Genomic DNA, 24,127 nt, shown 5'->3' on the forward strand with positions numbered 1-24,127 from the left:
GCATGTTTTGATGGACTGCTGTGTTATAGAGGCAGAGCTTATGTCAGTGTCAATAATAACCAGTGATAATAACGGAAAACTTTGGAGAAAACCATCAATTCTTTATTGTTTCTGCTCAACACTGACCTAAAGGGGGCAGCAACACGTGTTTAATGCGTATGGCCTGCCGAAAAACTCAGAAGAAGAAGAAGAACAAGCTAACATTGGGTTGTGCTAACGTATCTCTGGCTGTGTTTATACATTTTCTGTGGAGACAGGATGGCTGAGAAGAAGCTTCACGGAGACTTTAGTAGAAACATACTGGTAGGTTAGAACCACCGTGTCAGGCCTTGATAAAGGGGCCAGGCTGCGACTGCGAACCCATTGTGTGGTCGTATCAGCGGCTGTGCTATCTACTAAGCTAGCTTAAACGAAGGCTTCTTTTAACTTTAAAGTATAATTTAACGAACCTGCCAGTCGTAAAATAACCCGAGTGGTACCCATCACATTTAAATGGCAGAAAAAAAATAATGTGTTCTTTTATTTTTATTAAAAGGTCTATTTGTTTTTCTTATGTTTACCACCAAACATGAATATTCGTGCATGTTGATGACGTAGCGTCCCTGAGTGCACAGTGTTTTTACATCTTCACTTCAAACACGCAGCAGGTCTGGAACATAATTGGTATTAGCTAAAATGTCCTGAAAGTAGGTCGTGTGGTATGAGTCTCTTACTCCAGCTTACCCATCTTCCCTTATAATGTGTCCAGAACTGAGGTCCCTGCTCGGGATATAGAAGCTCCAGACTTCACGAGGGAGGATATGATATAGCAGTAATGGGTCCAAGGAAGAAGTCTAATAAATTCCACGCTTTGGTGGGCAGCAGTGGAGAAGATCTTGTCCAAAGACTCAGTGAGCCCAAAGACTACATCAATGAGCTGTCCCATGAAGTCCTCTGCCATATATTCAGGTATGGTGCCCTCAAGCTACACTTTTCATTTGTCGTATTTACTATGTGTTGTAGAGACTAGTATGTTGGCCCATTATACCAGTCAGTATTGGCACCTTTGACTGCCACACACCCACTGGAAAACAAGATAACGTTTTGTCCACGATGGTGACTGTATGTCAATTTTGATCTTTCCAGAAGCTCAAAATTGTGAAGAACAGAAAGAAATTATAACACATGCTAGATTCAGATTTGATACCATCATTGGAAGGTTGTTCATGGAACACCAAAGTTGTGTTGGGCTTGATGCATCTTTGCACACACAGGCTAGCAGACTGTTTGGCTGTATATGTGTCATTAAGACATGGAAGATGTGATCTGATGGATCACAATTACGTTTACACAAGTGTATATGTCAGTACAACATGCAGTGGTCAAGTCAGTGGTTAGTCTTTACACCTTGACTTTTGTCATCAAATATATGTGCAAAGGTGTCAGTGATTACATGCATGCCCATATGTTGTGACCATGATGACTCATCTGTGGAGAATTTACATAACAGCGCACAGCAGTGCACATCCACGCATGCCACCTACAAAGAAAAGTATAGCACAAATCACAGTTGGTCTGTCATGTTCCTGCTGTCTTGTGTTTGCAACAGAGTAGATCAGTGTGTTCTCGTTAGCGCTGGTGGTGTTTAACTGCCCGAGCATAAAGGGCAAACATGCACACATAGGGTGGGGTGCCAGCATAGCTCACTGGGTTGAACAAGAGATTCATATGCTGTAAAATTACTGCACAGGGTTTGAGTCTGCCCTCGCGCCACACTGAATTCAAACTGCAGGCTGAGCGTCACAGTTAATATGTGGTAGGGCTGCAGCTATCAATCAGTTTAGTCGAGTAATCTATTGATTATTTCATAGATTAATTAAGTAATTGGATAAGAAATACTTATCTATAGTGGTAATAATAATAATAATAGTAATAGTAATAAAAATGAAAAAACACAGGTCTTTCAGAATGAACTGCTCATTGGTTTCTATTTTAGAAATTGCAGTGAAAAAAGCTTTCTGTGTTTGTTTTCAAATACTAATGCAGTTTAATTTATACAATATTTCATATTATTTTACTTTGAATCTGAAAGATATTACAGATTCAAAGTGAAATAATACAAAGCTTCAAAATAAATATGGGCTAGTACACCCCATACCCCCCCTTTTAGATGCACCCCTGTCTACTACTACTAATAATAAATTTTATTTATAAAGCGTCTTTCAAGACACCCAAGGACACTTTACAATAGGATAAAACACATAATAGAACAATGACTATGGGTTTTGAGTTGAGATTTAAACTGGGGGAGAGAACCAGTGTTTCTTATATCTGGGGGTAGAGAGTCCCACAGCCTGGGAGCAGAGCAGCTGACAGCTCTGCTTCCCATGGTGCTGAGGCGGAAAGAAGGCACAGAGAGCTGGATAGAAGAAGATCGAAGTGAGCGGGCAGAAGAGTTAGTGCTTAACAGGTCAGACAGGTAAGCAGGAGCAAGGTTATGAAGGGTCTTGAAGGTGAGCAGAAGAAGTTTGTATATTATCCAGAATTTCACAGGGAGCCAGTGAAGTTCCTGAAGGACAGGGGTGATGTGCTGGTAGGAGGGGCTCTGGTGATAATGCGAGCAGCAGAGTTTTGAACCAGTTGAAGCTTATGGAGGGATTTTTGGGGGAGACCATGCAAAAGGGAATTGCAGTAGTCAATACGGGAGGTAACAAGACTGTGGACAAGAATGGACGTAGACTGGGTGGAAAGAGAAGGGCGTAATCTGTTAATGTTGCGTAGATGGAAATAGGCAGAACGGTACACCTATTGCTTCCATGTAAAGTAGGACGGCTGCTGTTAGGCCAAGTCAAGCTGTATAATTCAAGCACGGTCTGAGACTAAGTTAACAGCTCATCTGCATATTTTATTACTCCTGGAGCCTTACCGCAGATTTCTCGCTGTGTAAAACAAACAGCGGTGGCTGGAACAGCTACAAAGTTCGCTTTTCTTTTCTTCATGTCGGAGTTTGTTGATCAGAAGCTTTGATGAAGGTCTCCCGCTCGCTTTTCCCAGTAAAAGTTTTAATGGTGATCACAGGAACAGCGCTGCTGTTTTCTGTCACTCTACCTGAGCTCAGCGCTTCGGTAACGGCTCCGCCTCTTTGCCCTCCGCGGTGTGTAAACAGACTCCACGTTAAACTATGCCAGCGTCATCATCACTGCTGCTGTTCTGTTATCAGTGTTTCTGTTGTTAAACGTTTTTATTCACACACTGCTCATAAATGCATTTGTATTGCAGGTCCGTTTTTAGTCGCAGATGTGGGTGAAACGCTCGCATTTACATCGTTTAATCCATCGTCGCACAATAGAGCCGTGCATTAAACGAAGCAAAGAATTTGTGTTGAGAATTTTTTATAATCGAATTACTTGATGAATCATTGCAGCCCCAGTGTGTGTGTATATATGGTCAGCATGTTCGAATGGCGGCACGGTTCTTAAAAAATGAAATTTTATTACATTACAGGGTAAAAAGCTTCTGAGATTTTAAAGATTGTTGTGTCTTTTTTGTAGGTACCTGCCCATGAAGGACATCATGTGTATGGAATGTTTATCTAGAAAGCTTCGAGAAGCAGTAACTCTGTACCTGCGAGTGGTCAAGGTGGTGGACCTGTGTGCTGGTCACTGGTGGGAGTATATGCCTTCAGGTACAGTACAACCAGTCTGCCTTTCACCAACATACAACAAAGAGCGTGCTATGGTACCGTTTTTTTGGCATTGCCTTTCCCAAATATGAATTCTGATGTTGTCAGTTTTAATAATTAATGTATCGAGCCTAAGCTCCAGGTCAGGCTTAGAGTTTAGTTGTGTTTTTACTGGCCTGCAAAAATCTTTTATTTTTATATCTTAAAATTTTAAGAATTTTACTTAATAACAGTAACTCTATAAAATAATGGTACTAAATGTTACAAACGGCTCATGTGTCCTTTTAGATTCACTCCTGTTTTGCTGTGTAACTTCTGGTGATGTTTCAGGTCATATTTATGCATTAAGTGTTTTTCACCTCCAAGTAAGTTTTAACACTGTGGAACCAAAACACAGAGAGCTTTGGTTAGCAGGAGGTCCTGGACGTGTCTAAGTCATACACTGGCAGTGTAATAACATGTGGAGACCCTCAAACACAGAACAGGATAGAGATGCATGTTCAAGCCTTTCAACTTTAAAACAAAAATGAGCAAAAATATCTTTGCTCATTTTTAATATTTCTAATATTTTTAACTACTTAGTTTTTTTTTTCACCTTAATTCTGTTTATATGTTTGTAAATGCGTGCATAGTAACCGGTTTATGCTGCAACCCCTGGGCTTTTGAAACATTGAAAAAAGGGATTTATTTATGTTTGTTGTGCTTTATCGTTTAGGCTTTACAGATAGCAGCTTTTTGCTCCTTTTGAAGAAGATGCCAGATCTGGAGCAGCTGTATGGTCTCCACCCACGATACCTGGAAAGGAGACGAATCCGTGGTTTTGAGGCGTTCAGTATTCCAGGAGTCCTGGAGGCTCTGCAAGCCTGCCCAAATCTGCTGGTCAGTAAACAGTATGTGACTGATGTGCTGTGTATATTAAATAATTAACATGTATTTTATGTTCTTTATTTGTTGCTACAGTCTCTGACCTGGTAGACTGATGATATGTGTAAAGGGCCTTTGCTGTAGCTAGCGCACGCCGCGTCCCATTGGAAAGAGCCTCAAGGTGTAATCGTTGAGTAACGTTTGCAGTTACCTTCGCTGATGTCATTTCAGGGCGTGGAGACTTCCCACCTGGAACTGGTGGAAGCCATTTGGAACTATATGCCCCAGGTTCACATTCTCGGAAAGTTCCGCAACCGTAACGGAGCTTTTCCCATTCCCGCTGAGAACAAACTCACCATCCCCATAAATGCCAAGATCCAGACCCTCCATCTGGTGGGTGAGTACAACATGATGACAGAGACCTTAGTCTAAATACATCAGAGCTACTATCCAAAATTCTGGATGTAAGTCGGCGTAATGTCTGCTGTTGTGTAGATTTGTGGTTGTTAAAAAGAACAGAAGGATAATCTTAAGGTCTAAAGTAGGGCTGCCACAAACGATTATTTTGATAGTCGACTAGTCACCGATTATTTTTGCGATTAGTCGACTAATCAGATCATCATCCATTGGACGTAAAACGTACAGCTTATTGCACCAGCACGCATCTGCTCTTATATAACTTTCATTAACTTACAGCTTTAAGTGTTTAAGGTATGTGCTAACTAAAAATAAAGACAAGATGATAGTTTATTAAATTTTAATGAAATTTGCAGATTGTTTCGGTGAAGTTTAATAAACTCCTTGCTATCTAAAATATAACGGGACACGAGGGTGTATACGAGTATATTCTCGAGCATCTCACACTTCTGATAATCAGTTGTCTGCTTGACGTTTATTCAGCTGTGTAAAAACTATAACTTTAATCTCAGCCAAACCGATTTACTCAGGAACAATTAAAATACTAAAAAAAGCCAAACAATAACATTTTTAAGTTATCTAAGTGACTTATGTATGTTTAACCTGAATAGCGAAAGACGGCGGTGGGTTTGAAAACGATTTGCCGGGAGTCCGGTGTTCTCAGCGGCTCTAGTGAGCCTTGCCCCCGGCTAGCTATCAAGCTAGTGGGTAACAGACGTCTCCGAAAACGTCGGAGCGCTTCTGAAAATATGTGGTGTCTTGATAAACTGAGCAGATATTTGAGGTTTACACAGTTACTTTCTCGCCTGAAAAATATGTTAAACGTTTATTTTGTGACCCAGAAAGAATAATAAGAGTAATATTAAAACTAACTAGCTGCCGCCATTGTTGGAAATTGAGCTGGGCTGCGCTATGAATTCTGGGACACAGCTTCTTCTTCTTCTTCTTCTTCGGGGTTTAATGGCAGCTGGCATCCTTGTACATGCAGTGCTGCCATCTTCTGTTTCAGTCCGTTATTACACTCTTAAATCCTACTACTTATTCCTGCGTCTTTTGTGATCTTACAAAACTTCAAACGACGCGTCGACTATTAAATCAGTCGTCGACGATTTTGATAGTCGACGTAATCGTGACTAGTCGACTAATCGTGGCAGCCCTAGTCTAAAGTATCTTTGTCCTTTTATATTTACCAACCCAGGTGTGAATGTTCCCGAGATCCCCTGTGTGTCCATGCTACGGCACCTTTACCTGAAGTGGGTCCGCCTTACCAAACCACAGCCGTTTAAGGACTTTCTGTGTGTGAGCCTAAGGACCTTTGTTATGCGCAACTGTGCAGGGCCGACCAACTCTCTCAAATACGTTCCCCTGATTACTGGCTTGGCTTCAGCCCGGAACCTCGAGCAGCTGGAGCTGGTACGAGTTCCCTTCTTGGGAGGGCTGATCCAGCACGTGGTGGAGGACAGCTGGAGATCAGGTGAGCAGCTGTTTGTAGACACTGCTGCACTTTTAATGCATCTTTAAATCACACTGTTGTTCAGTAGGATTGATTCATGCATGGCTTTGCTGTTGTTGTTGTTGTTGTTGTTGTTGTTGTTGTTTTAATGCCTGTGTTTTAGAATTTAAATGTTCATAAGGAGTGTCACATGGAAATGAATCAAATTACCTGGAAACAATCATTAACCCTTAAAAACCTGAACCATGAAATTACTACCAGAAATCTTTAATTTTTTGATGATGGAGTGTTTGTTGAACCTTTAGACAAAATATATATAGAAATATGTCAAATTTTAATCTGCATATATGAGTTTTAATTTGTATCACATTTGCTTCATAAGCTATATTTTTGCAGTGGCGTCATTAAAAATGTGTAGTGCAAATTATATCATTTTTTGAGGGTAAAAAAAAAAAGCTACACTGATGATGCAGAAGTCTCAAAAACTCACACATGGATCACGTACGATACGCTCGGCTTTAAAGGGTTAAACTCGCGGCCCACGTCACCCCTACGTTGGTGTGAAGAAATGTAACGCAGTTTGGACACTGAGGTGACTTTTGTTGTTCTTTAAATGATTGAATATGATGACAACATGAGCAGAGAGTACCAACATGCTGAGGTTGTGTTAGCTCAGTGACAAACTAATGTGCACACTTATGTCTGCAGTTTTATCTTGTTAAATACGAACACAGTGACGGAGGTGCTGCCACGTGTCTGCACAGACAGAGAGGACCGGTGTGTTCATTTGGTAGTTCAATGAAAGGCTTCAGTTAGAGGGAGGGAGGAAAAAAGATAAAGAAAAAAGATGTCTTGTTATACAATATTTGAAATTTAAAACAAACAAACAAAACACTTTCAGAAATCTTTGTTTTCTTGTTTGTTTTTGTGCTACTTGAACAGTAAAGTGACCCCTGATGTAGCTTGTTTTCATCTGTTTCATAGTAAAGAGTCTTTAAGGCATTTAGACTCATTTATGTCAGAGCTGTTAAAGAGTCTAGTGTTGTGGATTTACATGACGTGTCCCTACTTTTGTCTTTAGCACTTCAAATACTACTTCACTTCTGTATTGTAGTAATATTTTGTTGTTTGTTTTGATGTTTATGGCTTATCCAGGAGGATTTCGGAACCTCCACACCATTGCGTTTGGAGCCTGTAAGAATGCCCTGGAGGTGGACTTGGGCTACCTCATCATAACTGCTGCTCGCAGGTACCCGCTTACTAACTCCTCAGTGCTGTGTGAGAGGGTTTACAGAATCAGGACATTCTGCTGCATATTTTCATAGCTTCAGTGTTCAGATGTGGTTAAAATATAAACAGTAGAGTAAGACGCCAGAAATAACTCAAAATAATATCTGCACCAGGGCAGTGAAATCAACAGGTTTGTGACACATTTGACACGATTGGATTATTTGATGTTTGCATGAAGATGCAGGTGTTGCTGAAATTCTCACTTATTTCTGTATTTTTTATCAGGCTTCACGAGCTGCGTATCCAGCCTTCACTGACGAAAGATGGAGTCTTCTCAGCTCTCAAGATGGCTGAACTGGAGTTTCCCCAGTTTGAGACTCTTCATCTGGGTTATGTGGATGAGTTTCTGCTGCAGTGTTAGTGCTTTCTCTCAAATATCTTTTGCTTTGATGAAAAGGCGAGAAACAGCTGACGAAGCCTTAAACCAAGAGGAGAATGAATAGTAACTCTGTAATAAAGCCCTATGTTCAGTATACTGATGGATGGAAACGAGGCATTTTCCTGTTTTTATTTAAATTCAGGTAAAATGAGCCATTCGGAGCTGGTGAAATACGGGCTGGCGGATGTTATCGAGAACCCAGGAATCATCACTGATATTGGGATAAAGGTGGTGAATGAGGTGTTCACCAATATTAAATACCTGCTAATCTACAACTGTCCTCACCTCCACAACCCTCACCACTGGATTACCGGTACATTTTTGTTTTTTTGTGAATAATAACAAAGCACCAGAGACAAATACAGCCTTTATTATGCTGCAGTGTTTTTCCCTCTCACATCATTGGAAGTGTATAGTGTTATCATGCATTTGGACCATGTTGTCCCCGTTTCTGTCTGCAGATCAGTCCAGATGGAGCCGTCTGGTTGATCTCACTCTGGTTCGCTGTCACGCCATCAAACTGGAGTCTTTTTCCCAGTTTGTAGAGTTGCTGCCCAGTCTGGAGTTTATCTGTCTGGACCAAATGTTTCGAGAACCACCCAAGGTACGTTTGTTATGGTTGTTTTCTCGAAACGAATCATCCCAGTGCGAGATGCGTCGTCTTCAAAGGGAGCAGATTTCAAAAGAACTGCATGGCAAATGTGTCAGGCTCTTTACAAAGGATCCTGCACTGGTGCATTCATGCAGTGCATCAGTGTGACTGCCATGCTCTTAATGAACCCGAGTAGCTGGATTCATTTATACGTGTTAGTCCTGTGCACACAGTGATTTAGTCGCTACCACCTCACAGCAACAAGGTTCCCACTCCAATCCCTGGCTCTGTTGAGTTTACATTTCTGCCTCTGCATGGGTTACTCCAGCTTAGTCCCACAGTGGAATATACTTCTGTTAGGTTAACTGGATAAAGTGCTTAGAATGGACTAAGATATGGTTAAATCTTTGTGGACTGTTACACTATAAAAGTGTTCATTCATTCCAAAAATCAGCTGAATTTAGTGTCAGGACCGTCGCAGAACATTAACTCAGCTTAGAAAAAGGACAGCGTACTAGGATATACGTGAAGTATTGTAAAACTAATACATTAGTTGCTAAGTTTTGTGACAGGCAGTGGCGAGGACGGTCAGCTCACAGTGAGAACATTTTTGTACTTCCTGAAAAAGTTAAGGTGCTACGAAAATATGAATAAAAACTGAATGTAATCGTGAAGCCATACTTTACTCACAGCAGGACACAATAGAAACTTTGCTTTGAACAATTAATGTCATATTGTTACAGGCAAGTTTCCATGGTTACGAAAAAACCATTAAAGTTAACTGAAATGAATTTGGAAAACTACAATAACATAAAAAATTATAGAGGGAGTGATGTTAGTGTGTTTAAATTTGTTATCAAGTTACCCCATCACACACGTGTGGATTAACTGTCCAACACTGTGATGGGTATTTGTAGTTTATTTTGGGCTGCCAGCAGTAATCGTTTGTGTGTTTGTGTGTGTGCACCTGTGTGTTAGGGCTGTGCCAGGGTGGGTCTGAGTGCAGGAACTGGGATCGGTGTGTCCTCAGCACTGGTCAGCAACCAGAACTCAAACAATGACAATGAAGACCACCATCACCACAATGAGCCAAACATGCCTCCCCCACCCATCAACAACATAAACAACCAACGGCGGCGGCAGCAGCAACACGATGGCAAGTCTCACTGGCTTTAATAATTAAATACCAGAATTGTATTAAAATAAACTTCATATCCTGTTTTTAACAATGCTGATGGCCCACAAGTTGGATGTCGGTTAGAAAATGAGGAGGAATTCTGGAGGAAGTTGGATGAAGCGGTGGAGTGTTCCCAGAGTGGACGGAGTCGTGATTGGAGCAGTGTTAAAGGACAGATGTGCTGGATGGAGATGGCTATGAACACATACTTCAGAAGAGGAGGAACACTGAGTACCATAAGACTAGACGCGCATAGGTAGATTATATCTTATGCAGATGGAGGAACCTGAACGAGACTGGAGAGTACACAGTGGTGTCATGGGAGAATGTAGCTAGGCTGCATCGGGTCGTAGCCTAGAGGATTACTCTGGATATCGGGAAGAGGAAGTGAGTGAAAGAAGAAGCAAGGAAGTTGGAAAAGGAAGAATGTTGCACAGAGTTCAGGAAGAAGTTGAGAAGGCTCTGCGTGGTAGGGAAGTGTTCCCAGATGAGACGGGATGTACAGCTGAAGTGGTAAAGGAAACTGTCAAGGAGGTGTTTGGTGTTTCCTCTGAGCAGAGGAAAGAGGACAAGGAGACTTGGTGGTGGATGATGGAATGAGAGAGTACAAGAAAGTATTTAAAAGAAGAGATTTGCAAAGAAAAAGTGTGATGGTTAAGAAGACCAAAGTAGACATTAGCACTAGGAAAAGGGGTGAAAAGGGTGTATAGTTAGTGGTATGTGAGGGTGGACACTAAGAAAGGAGAAAAGGATGTGCAGCAGATTTGGGTGATTAAGGATAAAGACGAAATGTTAAAATGAGGAAAGTGTGTGTGTTGAGAAGACAGGAGTTCTTATACACAGCTTTTCTTCTCTGCCTGAGCGCTTAATGCGCTACAACATGACTTTTTCACCCATTCATACAAGCTTTGTTTCCTATGCTTAAGTGTTTTCTAGCTAACATTTATACACGTTCACGTGTAGAGAGGAACTTGGGGTTGGTATCCTGCTCAAGGATGTTTAACATGCAGACTGGAGCAGACAGGGATCGAACGTTACAATTAATAGTTTCATGGCTGTAGCTATACCTCGAGAGCTACAGCCAGGACTGACTGAGGAACAACCCCCTGTGAGCAAGCACTTGGCAACAGCAGGAAGGAGAAACTCCCTTTTAACAGGAAGAAACCTTTAGCAGAACTGGGATCAGGGAAGGGCAGCCATCTGGTCCAGCCCTAACTATATGCTTTAGCAAAAAGGAAAGTTTGAAGCCTAATCTTGAAAGTAGAGATAGTGTCTGTCTCCTGAATCCAAACTGGAAGCTGGTTCCACAGAAGAGGGGCCTGAAAACTGAAGGCTCTGCCTCCCATTCTACTTTTAAATACTCTAGGAACAACAAGTAGGCCTGCAGTGTGAGAGCGAAGTGCTCTAATAGGGTGATATGGTACTACAAGGTCATTAAGATAAGATGGGGCCTGATTATTTAAGACCTTGTGTGTGAGGAGCAGGATTTTGAATTCTGGATTTAACAGGAAGCCAATGAAGGGAAGCCAATACAGGAGAAATCTGCTCTCTCTTTCTAGTCCCTGTCAGGACTCTTGCTGCAGCATTTTGGATTAACTGAAGGCTTTTCAGTGAGTTTTTAGGACTTCCTGATAATAATGAATTACAGTAGTCCAGCCTGGAAGTAATAAATGCATGAACTAGTTTTTCAGCGTCACTCTGAGACAGGATATTTCTAATTTTAGAGATGTTGCACAAATGGAAGAAAGCAGTCTTACATATTTGTTTAATATGTGCATTGAAGGACATGTGCTGGCCAAAAATGACTCCAAGGTTCCTCACAGTGTTACTGGAGGCCAAGGTAATGCCATCCAGAGTAAGAATCTGGTTAGATACCATATTTCTAAGGTTTTCAGGGCCGAGTACAATAACCTCAGTTTGATCTGAGTTTAGAAGCAAATGCAAGCCCTGATATGAATCCTGTGACAATTTGACTGTGTGCTTTGTACTTATCAATATAATGTCAGAACGATTAAACCTACCGTGCTGGGATAGTGCCTTGGACTGAATCATTCTTTGTTGCATTAATTTAACTCAGACTAGAGAAGTGGTTGAAATTCTCAGCGAGGGAGTGCTGTGAGTGATTCATACATGCCTTTCCTGTGTTTACAGAGTCATGTTTATCATGTGTAAAAATGATTCGTAAAGTTACACCAATACTCACCATGACCTAAAAAATACTGAACCAGGCAGGCCACACCAGTCTGGCTGTTTAAACAGATGCTGTCTGGTTTCCGTCGCTGATCCCTTGTGGGTGAAAGTCTCAGTCTGCAGTCGCTTAGTTGGAGCTTGGGGGACACTCATGCATGCTTTCATCCCTCACTCTTTTTGTTCCAACGCAGCTGTAGGTTGAGAGGGCAGAGCACGTCATACACCCTTGTTGTCTTCCTCAGCGTCAGCGTGGAAATCTTTTTAAACCTGTGGGTTATTACTGTGGTTCTGCCATACTGCGACGTTTAACCTTTAACTTCTTCAGTTATATAAAGTATTTTACTTCATACCCTGACGTATAAGATGATGGATGTAATGTTGAATTAAAGAACTAGCGCTTGTTTTTACAGCACCAGCAGAAGTAAATGGAATGGAGGAAGAAGATGAAGAGGATGAAGACGAGGTAAAAATGTTCATTCTGTATTTAACCCTGTAAGACCCAAAGCATCAAAAATAGCCAGAGATAACGGAGATGTTTGTTAACCCTGATAACAAAGCCCACAAAAATGTTTTTGCTGCATCATGTTGAGTATGATATATTTCTATGATATATTTATTATATATTTTTTGTATCATTGGGTGTTTTTGGCACATTTTTGTTAACAACAATGTTCATTTTAGACAAAAAAAAGAGTTTTGTCCTTAACATTTGGAAATTATGACAAGTATTGATCATGTTGATGAGACAGAGGTCTCAGAAACTCACGTGTCAAATATGATAGATTATAGGGCTAATAGAGTCATGTTTGGGGTTCTGATATGAATTTTAACTTTTTGAGGAGGAGAACATGGACGCTGAGCCTCAGATCGAGTTGAAAGAAGCAGAGGTTGAAGGAGGCGACGTGGCTCCGGGGCCCAGTCACCAGGCTACAGCATCACAGCCACCTGATGAGGAACAAGCAGGTCTGAAGTTGGTCTTTCACTGATAATTAAAAAAGCAATCAGTGTTTGGAAAAATTAAGGTATAAATTACATGTCTTGTATACATTTTACACATTAATATTTCATTTTAATTCCAGGTCCCAGTGGTTTAGTCCAGCAGTGCAGATCAGGTTGTGCCAACGTGCCCAAACCTTCACAGGTCATCTCGGACTCGGACAGCGAGGAAGAGGAAGGCCTTGTTTCCAGGTTAATGCCACCTTCATGTTTGGAGCAGCCGGCCTCATGTACAAAAGGTGATGCACGATACAGCTCACAGCCAGAAGGCACAAGCAAGTGCTTGATGATTGGATCGTGAGATGGTGGACAGAAATTCAGGATGTGTTTTGGTTCAAGCGTCTTTCTTCATGTATCAGTCCGATATTCATAATTTGCTTGTAATTATGACAGCTTAAAAACTTGCTGCTGGTGTCAAGGTTTTTAAATGGTGTGTTTCGTCTCCAGGTAAAGGAAAGACTCCGCTGAGGAGGGGCAACAATGTGGCTATATCCATGGCAGTCGCTGATCAGCCAAAGACTCGTGCTGCAGAGAACAGCTGTGAGAAGAGCTGCCAGGTGACCAGTGAACAGATTAAGGCAGATATGAAGGCTGCTACTGAGAGCAGCAGGAGGAGCAGCAGTAAAGGAATTACTACTGAGGCTGTGGAGGCCACGACAAGACCAGGAGCCAGCGGGACATCAGAGGATACTCCAGCATCAAGGACTGGAGTAAGGACAATGACCGGCTCATTGGTCAGAGTTGGACCTGCAGGAGCCACATCGGGCCATGCGGGTGGATGTAGGAGGGTGGTGATGGATGCCACCCATGGAACAGCCCCTGACAGAGCTGCAGGAAGTGCCAGAGAGGGCGCAGAGCGACCCTCTGTCCCTCTGAGTTCTGGTCCTGCCAATGTGGACAGAGTGGAGCCCAGAGGTGGTGCTGTAAATAATGATCCTAGGAGACCAGGACCTCAGACTTCTCAGGGGAAGAGGCAGCCTTCCTCTGCTGTGACCTCAGGATCACAGCAGGAGAACTTTGTTCCAAGGCGACCCTTAACCCGATCTTGCACCCGCACGTCCTCTGTGTCGTTGGTCTCAGAGACAGGTAAGACTGGAACAACAGGAATACGTTCTCCAGCTTCTCAGGAGTGAAACTTAAAGCTTTTCTTTCTTTTATTCATGGATCCGTGCATATATGTTAGTATACATGAGGCTCAGTACATCGCTGTTTTTAAAACCTCTGTGAAGTTGTTCATGATTTGGTTCCTGTTTACTTTTGTTCATGCACTCAGAGCAAAACCTGTCACACATGTTAACATGATCCAGACATCAGGCAGCGTTAGTGTGAAAGCTATATGTGCAGTGAATATGAAACAAGAGTGCAGATGTGAAGGAGAATCTTTTCAGGAGGTGGAGCAGGTCATCCACTGATCAGAAGGTTGGTGGTTCGATCCCCCCAGTCTGTGTGCTAAATGTCCTTGGGCCAGATACTGACCCCAAGTTTCTCTCCGATGCGTCCATCAGAGTATGAATGTGTGTGAGTGTTAGCTGGTAAGTGCTTGGATGAAGGAGGCATGTTGTGGTACATAGCCGATTATTAGAGACTGAAGCATTAATTAATGGCAGGACTTCTTTGAGCAGTTTTGTAGGAATGGGGTCTAAAAGACACGTTGATGGTTTGGAGGAAGTAATTATTGAAGTTAACTCAGAAAGATCAATTGGAGAAAAAGAGTCTAAATGAATATCAATGGTACTGATAGTAGCTGTAGATAATATTACATCTGTGGGAGGATTATTGGTCATTTTTTCTCTAATGGTTCAAATGTTATTAGTGAAGAAGTTCATGAAGTCATTACTAGTTAATGTTAAAGGGATTGTTGGCTCAACAGAGCTCTGACTGTTTGTCAGCCTGGCTACAGTGCTGAAGAGAAACCTGGGGTTGTTCTGATTTTCACAGGAGCTACAGTATCCACAGTCGAACTTAATGAGGATGTAAAATTATTAACAAGATCATTCAGAAGCTATGCTGAGAAATTTGCCTCAAAAGTGAAACGAATGCATACGATACGATCCACAAGTTTCTACAGTGATCCTACAAACACAAAGACTTTGATCAGACATAAGTTGAATAAATGGTGATAATTTACACACAATTTATGAAGTTCAGCTTCACGACTCGGCTACTTTTCTCTTTTATAAATGTGTGTTCGTGGACAGATGTGACATCCCTCTTGCTCTCTTTCAAAGCCTTAAGCGCGTGTCCATGAATCACACGTGCCCATGAATCACACGTGTCCATGAATCACACGTGTCCATGAATCACACGTGTCCATGAATCACACGTGTCCATGAATCACACGTGTCCACGTGGGGTTTTAAAAGTTTTACTTTGACGCTTTAGCTCCACAAATGGAAGCTGTGTTCAGGTTCCTGTGTATAGCTGGGACATCTGGGCTTCCTCTTTGTTACAGAGCAGCTCATGACCGCCCTGCTGGGAAACATAGATTTACCAAATGTAGTGTTTTGTATAAGTTCAGATCTCAGTGACGTTGATCTCACAGTCAGAGGAAGTTTTCTTCTTTTAAATTGGTGCCACAGGTTTGTCTGCTGGGGGCTGAGGTACAAAGCAGTGTTACAGCCACATTAGCAATAAAAATATTATTGAGCATTTCAAGAAAAAAGTCTGAAAACTGTTTTGAGACAAAAAGTGGAAAATCTACTTCATGTTGTACAAGTCCACTCTTCCACGTTTGTGGGAGGTTTCCATCTGACCAGATACTTACTTACACTTTTCACCACACTGTGACGAGTAAAAGAGAAATCACTTCCTTGTTAATGACACAGATCTGAAGTACGAGTTCATCATCTCACAGCAGAGTGTCTTTTCAGCCTCTTTGCCGGGCAGGTACATTTAACCTTGGACTCTGTTATTTTGTGTAGATCTTTCCAGAGCCAGGCCTCGAATGGCAGTGAGGAGGAAACGAATGGCTGACAAATCAACCAGCACTTCAGACCCTGTCACTGAGGACGACCATGTGCAGGTACGTGTGCACTCAGACACAAACACAGTGACTGATGGAGCACACTTTACTCTGTAATCCAAAGAAAAGCACACAGATGTTTTTGTCCTTGGTTCCTTTTTGGTTAAAATTTGGTAAAATGGTTCTGCAGTGTGTTTTTATCAAAGATGTACTGAGATGGTTTTGCTTGTATAGATTTTGTCTCTGAAGAGCAAGAACCTGGTGGGAATCACTCTGACCAACTGTGGAATCACTGACCTGGTCCTTAAAGACTGCCCCAAAATGATGTTCATTCACGGTAACTGATATTTGATAACTTATATTTACTTACATTAATGTTTTGTTTTGCCACAAACTAAAAAAGTATATAAGGTGTGTGCTATCAGAGTGCTTCTAGTCTTTAATTACTTTTTAACATTTAAAATGAACTGCATTACATGTTAATGCTGCTACTTTTCTGAGTGCTCGTGCTGTACATGAGCTTTAAAATGTTCTTGAGTCTCCCGAGGTTCTTATATTCTGCGTTTGAGAAATTTCCCACAGGTCACTAATTTATCTGTAAATGAGTCACAAAATTGTCAGCTGCTGGTCACTGCATATTCAAAACAATTAGTCTTCACTCTTGTTTGTTAAGAGATCATGTTTAGGCCAAACAGTGGGAAGGAAAAACTCCCTTTAACAGGAAGAAACCTCCGACAGAACCAGGCTCAGGGAGGGGCGGGGCCATCTGCTGTGATTGGGTGGGGTGAGAGAAGGAAGACAGGATAAAGACATGCTGTGGAAGAGAGACAGAGTTTAGTAATAACTCATGATTAAATGCAGAGAGGTGTACAGGCGCTCTGTGAAGCACCCAGGAGCCTAGATTCAGGGTCACCTGGTCCAGCCCTAACTATATGCTTTAGCAAAAAGGAAAGTTTGAATCTTAAAAGTAGAGATAGTGTCTGTCTCCTGAATCCAAACTGGAAGCTGGTTCCACAGAAGAGGGGCCTGAAAACTGAAGGTTCTGCCTCCCATTCTACTTTTAAATACTCTAAGAACAACAAGTAAACATTAACTAGTTTTTTAGCTTCAATCTGAGATGAATGTTTTTAATTTTTGACAGATTGTGCAAATACAAGAAGTCATTACTAACTTTTGTACTTTTTAAAAATCAAATTGTCGTGTTTCAAACGCTCCAAAGTGCCTGCAACATATCTTTGGTTATGCTGAGTTAGAAGGTCTCGAGTAATTAAGAAGGTCAACGTCTTTGTGTGTTTACACTCTCTACAGCTACCAGATGCCGCGTGTTAAAGCACCTGAGAGTGGAAAGTGCCCCCATAGTAAACAGATTTGACTACGCTCAGTGTAAGAAGCTAGACATGGAACAGGTCCTGGATCAGATCCTGAGAATGCCCCCCGAGAGGAATCGCATAATCTACATGCGTCCTATGCATCAGGTTGGTGACCTTTGGTCATTAGAAATCTTAACTGGTGGTGTATAAAATGTTGTAATGTCACAATACTGCAACAAAAAGCGTTTTTCCTATGGCTGGGGTGTCAAACTCAGTTTACATGGCGAGCCACATACAGCCCACTTTGATCGTACAGAAAGCTTCAACAAAGACAGAAACTCTAACTGTAAAAAATAAAGGTTTTTACTGTAGTTGTAAAAAAGCAGAAATGTTCTATAGTGGAAAGTGAAAAACAGAAACTTGTTAATTGCTTAATTACTTTGTGTTGTATGAATGGTCATGAGGGAGGTTTTTATCTGTAGGAAAAACTATAAAACTTATACAGATGCAGTCAACTTTTCTGCTTGTGCTTGTTTGTGGTGAGCAGCAGATGAAACAAGTTGAGAATTATAACTTCATGCAGAGCTGCGATCATTCAGACCCTGAGCCATGGCTCTGTGCTACATGCACACATCTCTGCCATTCACAGACACTCTGTATGTAGTTTATTTTATAGAATAGAAGAAAGCGAGAAATGTATGCAAAAATAAGAGAAAGGTACACATTGGACAACATGTGTTATCTACCTACTACTACTATTACCAGGGAGAACACAGGTGAGGTGTAAGGCCTGGACAAGTTTGAAACCTTTTGTCCTCCACAATGGGAAATGGATCAAAATAAAAATGGGGATCACTTTAGCTGTAAGTTTGACACCCCGGCTCTTCAGACCTTTCGTTGTAAATGTTGTGCCTGTAAAGCTGTTGACAGGACAGCAGATATAACTGTGCTTGTTGAAAACTACTGGAAGATCCTGGCTACATAAAAGAGAAGCTATCAGACTCAGACATGTTCTCTCTGCTAAAATCATTATAACGTTAAACAAGATAAAGATGAACAAATGTTCAAATATTTGTCTCATTTTCCAGATACTTGTGAGTCTATGTGAAACACTCAGTGTAATTTTGTCTGTCTCATGTTGTCAGATTGACTCAGTAGCATTGGAGCGCCAGCTGTTCCAGGGGCCTTATCCTTATCACATCGCTATAGTGCACGAATTCAGCAACCCGCCAAATATACGCAACAAAGTTCGCATTCGCAGTTGGATGGACACCATAGCTAACATCAGCCAGTGAGTAGTGTCACATGCAACATTACACAAGACAGCAGTGGGCTGCTGTGTGTGTGTGTGTGTCTGTGTGTGTGGATGTGTGTGTGTGTACGGGTTCGTACTATCCTGGTGGGGACCAAAATCTGACTTTTACTATCCTGGTGGGGACTTTCTGCACCGTGGGGACCAAAATCCAGGTCCCCTCGGGGTTGAAAGCAATTTTCACACTCAAAATGCGGTTTTACTGTCAGGGTTACAATTAGGTTATGGTTAGGTTTAGGGTAAGGGTTAGGGTTAGGCATTCATTTTTAATGGTTAGGGTTAGGGTAAGGGGCTAGGGAAAGCATTATGTCAATGGGATGTCCCCACGAGGATAGCAAACCAGACGTGTGTGTGTGTGTGTGTGGATGTGTGTGTGTGTGTGTGTGTGTCTGTGTCGGTGGATGTGTGTGTGTGTGTGTGTGTGTGTGTGCGCGCGTGTGTGTGTGTGTGTGTCTGTGCGTGTGTGTGTGTGTGTGTCTGTGCGTGGGTGTGGGGCCTTTGATGGGTAGTGTTTTGTCAGCATAACAACTGCTCTGGACTTCAGTAAGACATTTGCTTATAGGGCCGCTGATCTGTTGTGTCATATGAACAGGTTTGTGTTGTGCACTGAATTTGCTACTTTTATCTACCAAACGTCAGAAAACTGAAAGGGTTCTTGTACAGAAGGTAGATGAAGTAGGTACTAGCAGTCAGTAGCAGCTGGACGATGATCCGGGTGATCTGGGTGTTGGAATCCTTCATGGGGCTGTAGCAGGACATGGTCTGAACCGAGGGTGAAGGGGCATCCCAGGAGGTAATAACGGAGAGAGATAACTGCCTGCCGGTTTGCCAGACACCCCTCCAACGTGATGTATCTGGCCTCTTTCTCTGACAGTTGCTGTCTGATGTAGACGACAGGGCGGTTTGGCCCTCTTACCTGCTGGGACAAAGTGGCCCTCAGCCCTCTGTTCGAGGCGTCCATCTGCATGAATGAAAGGGAGTCAAAAGTTAGGTGTGTGAAGCAGGGGTTCCCCCCTTCTTTACCTGCACAAATACTACCTGGCACTGCTCCATGCACAAGTTTGGCATGAATCTGCAGTGATAACTGTCCCCAAGAACCGCCTCACCTCTCTTTTGGTCTTGGGATATACAGGCTGTTGTTTTCTCCACCTGAGGACGTCTTCCAAGTGGAACCCCAAATACTGCACCTCCATCTGTCCAACTGCACACTTCTTCAGGTTGGCTGTGAGCCCTGCCTGCTTCAGAGGTTTTAGAACAGTGGCCAATCGCTGGAGGCGGTGGGGCCTCACGAGAAGGCCCTGCCATCTCCTCCTCCCCAAAGCCAGTCGTGGCAGCTTCTCCACAGCCAGCAAAGTTGACGTAGAACCCCGACCAGCTGTGGCTGCTCCAAGGGTGGCCCGGCCACTACGTCAGGTTTGCACTCGGCCTGGTCTCGTAGCCACTGACGCTGATTTGGATCCACAACTGTCTGCTCCCAGTCCATGATGGTTAGATCCACCAGCATCGTGGCCACTACCTCTACTGGCTGTACTGGTTGCAGGCGTGACACCACTGTAAGATGAAGGCCCAACACATACACACTGTTGCAGCGTTATCTATGTTTTATTTTAAGCTTTTTTCCAAGTTTGCTCTGTGCAGGACTTGTTCCTGCTGCAGCTCTCTCCTCCGGGTCCAGCTGGCTACTGAAATAGCAGGAAATTATCACCAAATCATTCCCACCTGTGCTGCCAGCCTCCTGGCACTGCCCCCCGAACCCTACTGCACCACCACCACCACCACTCTGCAGTGGAGCTGCAGACCACATCCCCACCACAGATGGCTGTGGCCTATACTGTGTTCACGCGATTAAAACAAGCGTGACTGTTTATTCTCAGCACAGTCGTTAATGAACAAGTTGGTAAATAAGTGGAAGTTTCAAACAAGAAAGAGCAAAATGAAACAAAAATGAAACAGTGGCCATTAATAAGGGAGTTATACTGTTGTACTGATTATAGAGTCACTGCTCTTTATAAAGACATATTTCAGTTTGACCTTGAGGATTGTCTTGTAAGTTATAAATGCATCATATATGTGTGTTTCTGTCTCTAACAGAGAGCTAATAAAGTACGAGTTCTTCCCAGAAGCCACCAGGACAGAAGAGGATGTGAAAAAGTTTCCCAGATACCCCTGGGGTCGAGACATCTACACACTGGAGGGTAACGTGTTTACGTCAGATTGCTTGTTGAAATTTTTTTTTCATCATGGAAAATTATTATAAGTGCTTGCTTATATTCTCCCTCCTCTGGGAATCGAGATTTTGTTTTTAGCCAGTGACATTATGGAAGAAAGGATTTGTCATTCATGTGAGAGTTTCAGATCCCGTGTACTTTCACACTGAGCGGGGCTCAGATGGGAGGAAGGCGCACTTTGTGGCTCACCTCTAAAAGAGTTACTGACAGGCTAATTCTTAAGCTATTCATCAAACACACACTACCGCTCAAAAGTTTTAGAAAACCACAATTTTTCCAGTTTTTAATTGAAAATTATGCCGTTTAATGTCTCATTGCATTTTGAAATGAAAGCATAGGACAAATAAGAAATTAGAGTGAAAAATCTATCGGAATCAGTTTATAGACCAAATATATTCTGACCTTCTGACTCATTGAAGTCGCCCCCTTTGATATAACAGCTGAACACAGCCGTGGCTTCTTTCTACAACAGAAATCAAATCTTCTCCCATGTCTGTAGCAGAAGTTCCCATAAATGTGGACCTTGTAGCTGCTTTGCTTTCACTCTTCTGTCCAGTTCATCCCAAACCAGCTTGATGGGGTTTAAGTCTGGAGACTGTGCTGGACACTCCATGTTTCCAAGCTTGTTCTTGTTCTTTGTTCCTGAGGTGGTTCTGGCACAGCTTGGACTGTTTGGGGTCATTATCCTGCTGTAGGATGAAGCCCTGACCAACTAGGTCCATACCAGAGGGTCCTGCATGGTGCTGCAGAATGCTGTGGTAGCTGTTTTGGTTCAGGGAGCTTCTCTGTACAAGTCACCGACCCTGGATCCAGCAAACAGCCCCAGACCATCACACTTCCTCCTCCATGTTTGACCGTTGATGCCACACACTGTGGAACCATCCTTTCACCTACTCCACGGTGTACAAAGATCCTGGGTGATGAACCAAAGATTTCACATGTTGATCCATAAAACCTTCTTCCAGTCTTCAGTAGTCCAATGGTGGTGTTTCATGGCCCAGACGAGCCTCTTTGTCTTATTCTGACGTCTGGCTTTCTTGCTGCAGCTCGTCCTGTCAAACCTGCAGCTGTGAAGTTTTCTCTTCACAGCTGAAACTGAGACTTTCTCACTACGACCACCATTAAGCTGCTTGAAGCTGTTGTCCTGTGAGCCGCCATCACACAAGCTGTTAACTCTCAGAAACTTCAGTTCAGTCGTGTCTTTGGGTCTGCAGACCTCTTCCTGTCAGTTTGTTTCTGAGCCTTTGAAGGAAACTGTCCTCACTGACACCTTAACTTTCTTTGCAGTCTCTCTGTAGCACAGATCTACATTTATAAGTGTTATGATGGTCTGTCTCTCTTCCATTGTTAATTTCCTTTTTCTCAGCATGTTTGTACTTTCTGCAGTACAACACTGTTCAGCTGATTCATGAGGGTCTGGTACCACAGTGTGTTCAACACTGCTTTATGCAGACAGAGGGGGTTGGAAGTAATCCACCTGTAGGGATTAGTAGCAGCAGCTTTCAAGGCTGATCAGCCTCTGTTGCTGCAGAACAGATTTTAAATTATTAACACATGTTGTCCTGAGAAAGGCCTTTTTGTATAATTGTGAAATATACATTATTTTACAGTTTTGGTAACCTTACCTTTGTTTTAAACCTCTGGCAGTTCAACACTTTCCTTTGTACCATTTCAAGCTGTTCATTGGACTTGAATGACTTGAAGTGCAATAAATAACTGTAAAAACTGGGCTGTTCTCAAACTTTTGACTGGTAGTCTATGTTCTCACCATCAACTCTTTGTATGTGATGTCACTTCTCAGGATTGGTGGATGGTGCGCCCTACAGCATGATAACAGATTTCCCTTGGCTCAGGACTCTGAGAGCAGCGGATCCTAACGGCTATTCCCGCTATGACTTTGAAGATGATGAAAGCAGTGAGTGCATCAGTCTGTCAGCAGTTACTCCATGTGGCTGCTCTATGTACTCAAACTGTTTCTCTCTCCTGTGTGTTAGCCACCATCTACGCCCCACGGCGTAAAGGACAGCTGTCAGCTGACATCTGCATGGAGACCATTGGGGAAGAGATCTCGGAGCGCCGACAGAGCAAAAGAGGAGTGTTTCAGAGAGTAGTGGTCCTCTTCCTTCATCACTGTGATACTCCAGGCGAACCCGTGGATGACGACTACATCTAGAAACCAAAGACCGAGAACCAGAAGGATGTCAGCCTTGACACTCGAGCTTCTGACTGAAAACACTTGGTTTTATTAAAAAATGAGAAAGTTGGTTACCTGTTGAAAGCTGCAGGTCAGCACTGACATGCACATAATATTTAATGACTCTTCAGTAGCGTTACGGAGGAATAGCAGAGTCTAAGGCTGCTCACAAGGGGGCGCTAATGAACTGGACAGCGAAACAGTCGCGTGGACACACTGGGGAGAGGGTGATGATGTTTCATTTGGCTCACACTGAAGGCTGACTCTTTTTCAATTCTTTGAAAAAATACAAGAACATACCTTTAATCTTGAGTTTATTTGGGGGATTTGATCGATATCTCGTGCTGGCTTTCTCTTTTTTATCATACACAAATCTGAACATATGGTAACTCATTAATTCTAAGAGTAAATAAAAAAGGGTCTAACATATAACATTGTTGATTTTGTTCCAAATAAAGGCTTGAGTCCTTCTGCCTTCGCTGACAGCATTGTTTGCACGACTGGAGTTTTCTGTCACACTGCAGTTAGGAAGCGTTCCTCAGTGTCGCTCTGGGTGCTGGAGTGTTTGTCGTGAGTTTGTCTCATCAGAAAACAGAATAAACAGAAAAAGAATAAACGGAGAAAACAAAGGCCTGTTTGTTGCTGCAGGATATTTAAAACAACTATTAATGGTTGACCGTCACTCATCTTTGCATGCGAGGCCTTTTGAACTGAAAGCTCTTATGTCAGGGAGCTACAATAACTATCACATCGCCTTCTCGCTCAGCCCGTGTGATTGAGTGAGAATATAGATATATAGCTCTGTAATCTATATTTTAATGTTGACCTGACGTATTCACATTGTACACTCGGAGCTAACAGCTCTGTTGCAGCTGATCATTTCTGTTTTGAGCAGTCAGAACCAATCAGAGGGCTTACCACAGCAGCTCGTCTACCTCCGTCTGACTCCCAGCATCCTTCTGGGGCACATCACTCTAAAGTTGTGCTGATATAAGCTGAGAGGCACATTTTTGTTACACAACAGCTGATGTTCTCAGGCCCAGCAGCTACAGTCATTCATTAATAATTCTTTGGCTTTGCGGATGCTGAACTGTCCTATGGA

The 24,127-nt window shown here is 42.6% G+C and overlaps 1 protein-coding gene across 3 annotated transcripts; it reads left to right on the forward strand.

Annotated features, from left to right (window-relative positions):
* The first annotated feature begins 187 nt into the window (after positions 1-187).
* Positions 188-23,712, forward strand: fbxo38 (F-box protein 38). 3 transcript variants are annotated; one of them, XM_063498595.1, is made up of 22 exons: positions 188-303; positions 749-948; positions 3,531-3,664; positions 4,377-4,540; positions 4,757-4,922; positions 6,141-6,416; positions 7,551-7,644; positions 7,911-8,041; positions 8,207-8,377; positions 8,526-8,668; positions 9,635-9,812; positions 12,434-12,486; positions 12,863-12,986; positions 13,103-13,258; positions 13,467-14,105; positions 15,941-16,041; positions 16,216-16,318; positions 17,290-17,456; positions 18,437-18,582; positions 20,695-20,798; positions 22,633-22,746; positions 22,826-23,712. In XM_063498595.1, the coding sequence occupies exons 2-22, from the start codon at positions 815-817 to the stop codon at positions 23,002-23,004; spliced, it is 3,477 nt and encodes a 1,158-aa protein (XP_063354665.1). In that variant the 5' UTR covers positions 188-303; positions 749-814; the 3' UTR covers positions 23,005-23,712. The 3 variants fall into 3 exon arrangements, 2 of the variants coding, with proteins under 2 accessions (XP_063354665.1, XP_063354675.1); XM_063498605.1 differs by having other exon boundaries at positions 12,866-12,986; XR_010096518.1 differs by lacking the exons at positions 20,695-20,798; positions 22,633-22,746; positions 22,826-23,712 and adding exons at positions 19,478-19,594; positions 19,736-20,674.
* The last annotated feature ends 415 nt before the right edge of the window (positions 23,713-24,127 follow it).

This window comes from Pelmatolapia mariae, linkage group LG2, assembly GCF_036321145.2.
Source record: "Pelmatolapia mariae isolate MD_Pm_ZW linkage group LG2, Pm_UMD_F_2, whole genome shotgun sequence".
Classification (NCBI taxonomy): domain Eukaryota; kingdom Metazoa; phylum Chordata; class Actinopteri; order Cichliformes; family Cichlidae; genus Pelmatolapia; species Pelmatolapia mariae.